At 63.6% G+C, this 6,922-nt stretch overlaps 1 protein-coding gene across 1 annotated transcript in view; it reads right to left on the bottom strand.

Moving 5' to 3' along the window:
• Nucleotides 1-6,279, bottom strand: part of LOC144491150 (equilibrative nucleoside transporter 2-like) — a gene marked incomplete at its 3' end in the record, with an annotated part of 13,386 nt that extends 7,107 nt beyond the window's left edge. The window contains exons 1-4 of the mRNA XM_078208826.1: nucleotides 6,261-6,279; nucleotides 6,061-6,130; nucleotides 5,218-5,299; nucleotides 1,867-2,021 (exon numbers count right to left, since the gene is read on the bottom strand). Coding sequence (XP_078064952.1) covers nucleotides 1,867-2,021; nucleotides 5,218-5,299; nucleotides 6,061-6,089 — 266 coding nt within the window. The remainder of the gene's footprint in view (nucleotides 1-1,866; nucleotides 2,022-5,217; nucleotides 5,300-6,060; nucleotides 6,131-6,260) is intronic.
• Nucleotides 6,280-6,922: the final 643 nt, after the last annotated feature.

Here is a 6,922-nt window from a genome sequence, read left to right as displayed (position 1 = left end):
CCCTGACACGCAGCACACACACACTCTGACACGCAACACACACACACGCACCCCAGCACACAACGCACCCCAGCATGCAACGTGCCCCGGCATGCAATGCACACACACTCCAACATGCAATGCACACTGACACGCAACACACCCCAGCACACAACGCACTGACATGCAATGCACACATGCACTCAGACACGCAACGAGACACACCGCACGCACACACTCTGACACGCCATACACACATTCTGGCACGCAACACGCACACACTGCAACACACATGCACCGTGACACGCCACACACACAGTGACACGTGGTGTGACTGCTGTGACCATCACAATGCGTCAGCATCACTGATAAGCGGAACTCGGATCACATTATCCTCATTGCACCTTTAACACAGGAAAACTCCCCACGGAATTCCAGACAGAATCTGACCCCCCCAGACACACTCGGAGATATTAGGGACAGGCGACCAAAAGCTCGGTCAAAGAGGTCGGATTTAAGGAGCGTCTTCAAGGAGAGACAAAGAGAGAGAGAGAGACAGAGAGAGAGGGAGATACAGAGAGAGAGGGAGATGGAGAGGTTTAGGGAGGGAATTCCAGAGCTTGGGGCCCCCCCAGGCAGCTGAAGGCACGGCCGCCAATGGTGGAGCGATGGGAATCGGGGGGTGCTCAAGAGGCCGGAATTGGAGGAGCGCAGAGATCTCGGAGGGTGGTAGGGGCTGGAGGAGGTTACAGAGATAGGGAGGGGGTGTCAGGGCTGGAGGGGGTTACAGAGATAGGGAGGGGGTGTAGGAGCTGGAGGGGGTTACAGAGATAGGGAGGGGGTGTGGGGGCTGGAGGAGGTTACAGAGATAGGGAGGGGGTGTGGGGGCTGGAGGAGGTTACAGAGATAGGGAGGGGGTGTAGGGGCTGGAGGGGGTTACAGAGATAGGGAGGGGGTGTAGGGGCTGGAGGAGGTTACAGAGATAGGGAGGGGGTGTAGAGGCTGGAGGAGGTTACAGAGATAGGGAGGGGGTGTAGGGGACTGGAGGGGGTTACAGAGATAGGGAGGGGGTGTAGGGAGCTGGAGGAGGTTACAGAGATAGGGAGGGGGTGTCGGGGCTGGAGGGGGTTACAGAGATAGGGAGGGGGTGTAGGAGCTGGAGGGGGTTACAGAGATAGGGAGGGGGTGTGGGGGCTGGAGGAGGTTACAGAGATAGGGAGGGGGTGTGGGGGCTGGAGGAGGTTACAGAGATAGGGAGGGGGTGTAGGGGGGGCTGGAGGGGGTTACAGAGATAGGGAGGGGGTGTAGAGGCTGGAGGAGGTTACAGAGATAGGGAGGGGGTTGCAGAGATAGTGAGTGGGTGGAGGGGCTGGAGGAGGTTACAGAGATAGGGAGGGGGTGTAGGGAGCTGGAGGGGGTTAGAGATAGGGAGGGGGTGTAGGGGCTGGAGGGGGTTACAGAGATAGGGAGGGGGTGTAGGGGGGGCTGGAGGGGGTTACAGAGATAGGGAGAGGGTGTAGGGGCTGGAGGAGGTTACAGAGATTGGGAGAGGGTGTAGGGGGCTGGAGGAGGTTACAGAGATAGGGAGGGGGTGTAGGGGCTGGAGGAGGTTACAGAGATTGGGAGAGGGTGTAGGGGGCTGGAGGAGGTTACAGAGATAGGGAGGGGGTGTAGGGGCTGGAAGGGGGGGGGGGGGGGGGTGAGAGGGTGTAGGGGGGAAGCAGGTTTAATTGTATGGTCCAGAAGGGGAATTGGAGTGATTTGTACATCAGTGGGTGGGATAGGAATGGGAGAAATTAAATAGGTCGAATGGCCTCCCCGTACTATGCAATTCTATCTAAACAGGGTGTTAGCAGTGGGAATTCCCAGTGGGAATGTGGGACTTACCTGGGATACAGGAAGGAGTTGAGACAGGTGAACAACAGGAGAGGTAACATTGCCAGGAGGGTGATCCAGTTACTGAAATGCCAGTGATCCACTAACGGCTCCGTGCCATTCCCAGAAATATTCCACTGGGGAGGATTCAGCCGACGCTCAAAGTACTTCAGGAAAAGAGAGAGAGTCAGAGAGCGACACAGAGTAATGGCACTGCCCCACACACGCGCGAAGTGTAGCGGCACCCACATGCAGAGCGACGGCACCCACACCCAGAGCGACGGCACCCACACCCAGAGCGACGGCACCCACACCCAGAGCGACGGCACCCACACCCAGAGCGACGGCACCCACACCCAGAGCGACGGCACCCACACCCAGAGCGACAGCACCCACACCCAGAGCGACGGCACCCACACCCAGAGCGACGGCACCCAGAGCGACAGCACCCACACCCAGAGCGACGGCACCCACACCCAGAGCGACGGCACCCACACCCAGAGCGACGGCACCCAGAGCGACGGCACCCACACCCAGAGCGACGGCACCCACACCCAGAGCGACGGCACCCAGAGCGACGGCACCCACACCCAGAGCGACGGCACCCACACCCAGAGCGACGGCACCCACACCCAGAGCGACGGCACCCACACCCAGAGCGACGGCACCCACACCCAGAGCGACGGCACCCAGAGCGACGGCACCCACACCCAGAGCGACGGCACCCAGAGCGACGGCACCCACACCCAGAGCGATGGCACCCACACCCAGAGCGACGGCACCCACACCCAGAGCGACGGCACCCACACCCAGAGCGACGGCACCCAGAGCGACGGCACCCACACCCAGAGCGACGGCACCCACACCCAGAGCGACGGCACCCACACCCAGAGCGACGGCACCCAGAGCGACGGCACCCACACCCAGAGCGACGGCACCCAGAGCGACGGCACCCAGAGCGACGGCACCCACACCCAGAGCGACGGCACCCAGAGCGACGGCACCCACACCCAGAGCGACGGCACCCAGAGCGACGGCACCCACACCCAGAGCGACGGCACCCACACCCAGAGCGACGGCACCCACACCCAGAGCGACGGCACCCACACCCAGAGCGACGGCACCCACACCCAGAGCGACGGCACCCACACCCAGAGCGACGGCACCCAGAGCGACGGCACCCACACCCAGAGCGACGGCACCCAGAGCGACGGCACCCACACCCAGAGCGACGGCACCCACACCCTGAGCGACGGCACCCACACCCAGAGCGACGCACCCACACGCAGAGTGACGGCACCCACACCCAGAGCGACGCACCCACACCCAGAGCGACGGCACCCACACCCAGAGCGACGGCACCCAGAGCGACGGCACCCCCACCCAGAGCGACGGCACCCACACCCAGAGCGACGGCACCCACACCCAGAGCGACGGCACCCAGAGCGACGGCACCCACACCCAGAGCGACGGCACCCAGAGCGACGGCACCCACACCCAGAGCGACGGCACCCAGAGCGACGGCACCCACACCCAGAGCGACGGCACCCACACCCAGAGCGACGGCACCCAGAGCGACGGCACCCACACCCAGAGCGACGGCACCCAGAGCGACGGCACCCACACCCAGAGCGACGGCACCCACACCCAGAGCGACGGCACCCACACCCAGAGCGACGGCACCCACACCCAGAGCGACGGCACCCACACCCAGAGCGACGGCACCCACACCCAGAGCGACGGCACCCACACCCAGAGCGACGGCACCCACACCCAGAGCGACGGCACCCACACGCAGAGCGACGGCACCCAGAGCGACGGCACCCACACCCAGAGCGACGGCACCCACACCCAGAGCGACGGCACCCAGAGCGACGGCACCCACACCCAGAGCGACGGCACCCACACCCAGAGCGACGGCACCCACACCCAGAGCGACGGCACCCACACCCAGAGCGACGGCACCCACACCCAGAGCGACGGCACCCACACCCAGAGCGACGGCACCCACACCCAGAGCGACGGCACCCACACCCGGAGCGACGGCACCCACACCCGGAGCGACGGCACCCACACCCGGAGCGACGGCACCCACACCCAGAGCGACGGCACCCACACCCAGAGCGACGGCACCCACACCCAGAGCGACGGCACCCACACCCAGAGCGACGGCACCCACACCCAGAGCGACGGCACCCACACCCAGAGCGACGGCACCCAGAGCGACGGCACCCAGAGCGACGGCACCCACACCCAGAGCGACGGCACCCACACCCAGAGCGACGGCACCCACACCCAGAGCGACGGCACCCACACCCAGAGCGACGGCACCCACACCCAGAGCGACGGCACCCAGAGCGACGGCACCCACACCCAGAGCGACGGCACCCAGAGCGACGGCACCCACACCCAGAGCGACGGCACCCAGAGCGACGGCACCCACACCCAGAGCGACGGCACCCACACCCAGAGCGACGGCACCCACACCCAGAGCGACGGCACCCAGAGCGACGGCACCCAGAGCGACGGCACCCACACCCAGAGTGACGGCACCCACACCCAGAGCGACGGCACCCACACCCAGAGCGACGGCACCCACACCCAGAGCGACGGCACCCACACCCAGAGCGACGGCACCCAGAGCGACGGCACCCAGACCCAGAGCGACGGCACCCAGACCCAGAGCGACGGCACCCAGACCCAGAGCGACGGCACCCAGACCCAGAGCGACGGCACCCACACCCAGAGCGACGGCACCCACACCCAGAGCGACGGCACCCACACCCAGAGCGACGGCCCCCACACCCAGAGCGACGGCACCCACACCCAGAGCGACGGCACCCAGAGCGACGGCACCCACACGCAGAGCGACGGCACCCACACCCAGAGCGACGGCACCCACACCCAGAGCGACGGCACCCACACCCAGAGCGACGGCACCCACACCCAGAGCGACGGCACCCACACCCAGAGCGACGGCACCCACACCCAGAGCGACGGCACCCACACCCAGAGCGACGGCACCCACACCCAGAGCGACGGCACCCACACCCAGAGCGACGGCACCCACACCCAGAGCGACGGCACCCACACCCAGAGCGACGGCACCCACACCCAGAGCGACGGCACCCACACGCAGAGCGACGGCACCCAGAGCGACGGCACCCACACCCAGAGCGACGGCACCCACACCCAGAGCGACGGCACCCAGAGCGACGGCACCCACACCCAGAGCGACGGCACCCACACGCAGAGCGACGGCACCCAGAGCGACGGCACCCACACCCAGAGCGACGGCACCCACACCCAGAGCGACGGCACCCAGAGCGACGGCACCCACACCCAGAGCGACGGGATCCTTACCGGGATGGCAGTGATAAAGAAATTCCATGGTAGCAGCGTTCCCAGTCCCAGGAAGAAGAAGATTACCTGGACGAATCTGAACCTGCAGCAGAGAGCCGGGGATTAGGCTGGTGTTCTGACCAGAGTGAGAAGGCCATCAATATATCAGATAGTGACTGATAGATCCAATCCGGAACTCAGGAAAACCATCATTACCCAGAGAGCGGGGAGTGTGTGGGACTCACTCCCACAGGGAATGAGGAGAATGTGGGACTCGCTCCCATGGGGAGTGGGAAGAATGTGGGACTCGCTCCCACAGGGAATGAGGAGAATGTGGGACTCGCTCCCACGGGGGAGTGAGGGAGAATGTGGGACTCGCTCCCACGGGGAGTGAGGGAGAATGTGGGACTCGCTCCCACAGGGAGTGGGGGAGAATGTGGGACTCGCTCCCACACGGGGAGAATGTGGGACTCGCTCCCACACGGGGAGAATGTGGGACTCGCTCCCACACGGGGAGAATGTGGGACTCGCTCCCACACGGGGAGAATGTGGGACTCGCTCCCACGGGGGGAGAATGTGGGACTCGCTCCCACGGGGGGAGTGGGGGAGAATGTGGGACTCGCTCCCACGGGGGGAGTGGGGGAGAATGTGGGACTCGCTCCCTCAGGGGGGAATGTGGGACTCGCTCCCACACGGGGAGAATGTGGGACTCGCTCCCACGGGGGGAGAATGTGGGACTCGCTCCCACGGGGGGAGAATGTGGGACTCGCTCCCTCAGGGGGGAATGGGGGGAGAATGTGGGACTGGAATTTGGGGAGCACTGCGCTGGATGGAGAGTGTGTGGAAGTGATGGGGTGGAGTTACCTGTCGGGCGGGCAGCCTTTGGGATCCATTCTTGTCCTGGGGATATTTGGGGTACTTGTTCAGTCTGTAACTGGAGACAGAGGTGAACGATAAGCACACGGCAAACATCACAAACTGACGCACTCAAACCTCAACAACACAAAGCCACTCCTGCTCCCATCGCTATCTCCTCAAATCCACCCCCTCCCCCCTGCACCTACCCCCAGGCTGCCTGTGTCGGGACAGAGTGGAAGTCCACGTGTCGAGCACGCTGGAGATTTACTGCCTGTCCCCGCAGCGAGAGGGAGGGGCCCCAGAGAGAGAGAGAGAGAGACAGAGAGAGAGAGAGAGACAGAGAGAGAGAGACAGAGAGAGACAGAGAGAGAGACAGAGAGAGAGAGAGAGAGACAGAGAGGGAGAGAGAGACAGAGAGAGAGACAGAGAGAGAGACAGAGAGAGAGACAGAGAGAGAGACAGAGAGAGAGAGAGACAGAGAGAGAGAGACAGAGAGAGACAGAGAGAGACAGAGAGGGAGAGACAGAGAGAGAGACAGAGAGAGAGACAGAGAGAGAGAGAGAGAAGAGACAGAGAGAGAGCGAGACAGAGAGAGAGAGAGATAGAGAGAGACAGAGAGAGAGAGAGAGAGACAGAGAGAGAGAGAGAGAGAGACAGAGAGAGAGAGACAGAGAGAGAGAGACAGAGAGAGAGACAGAGAGACAGAGAGAGAGAGACAGAGAGAGAGAGCGAGATAGAGAGAGAGAGAGATAGAGAGAGACAGAGAGAGAGAGACAGAGAGAGAGAGAGACAGAGAGAGAGAGCGAGATAGAGAGAGAGAGAGAGATAGAGAGAGACAGAGAGAGAGAGAGACAGAGAGAGAGACAGA

Source organism: Mustelus asterias, unplaced genomic scaffold (genome assembly GCF_964213995.1).
Source record: "Mustelus asterias unplaced genomic scaffold, sMusAst1.hap1.1 HAP1_SCAFFOLD_4569, whole genome shotgun sequence".
In the NCBI taxonomy this organism is placed as follows: Eukaryota; Metazoa; Chordata; class Chondrichthyes; order Carcharhiniformes; family Triakidae; genus Mustelus; species Mustelus asterias.
This window is presented reverse-complemented; position numbering and strand designations above follow the sequence as displayed.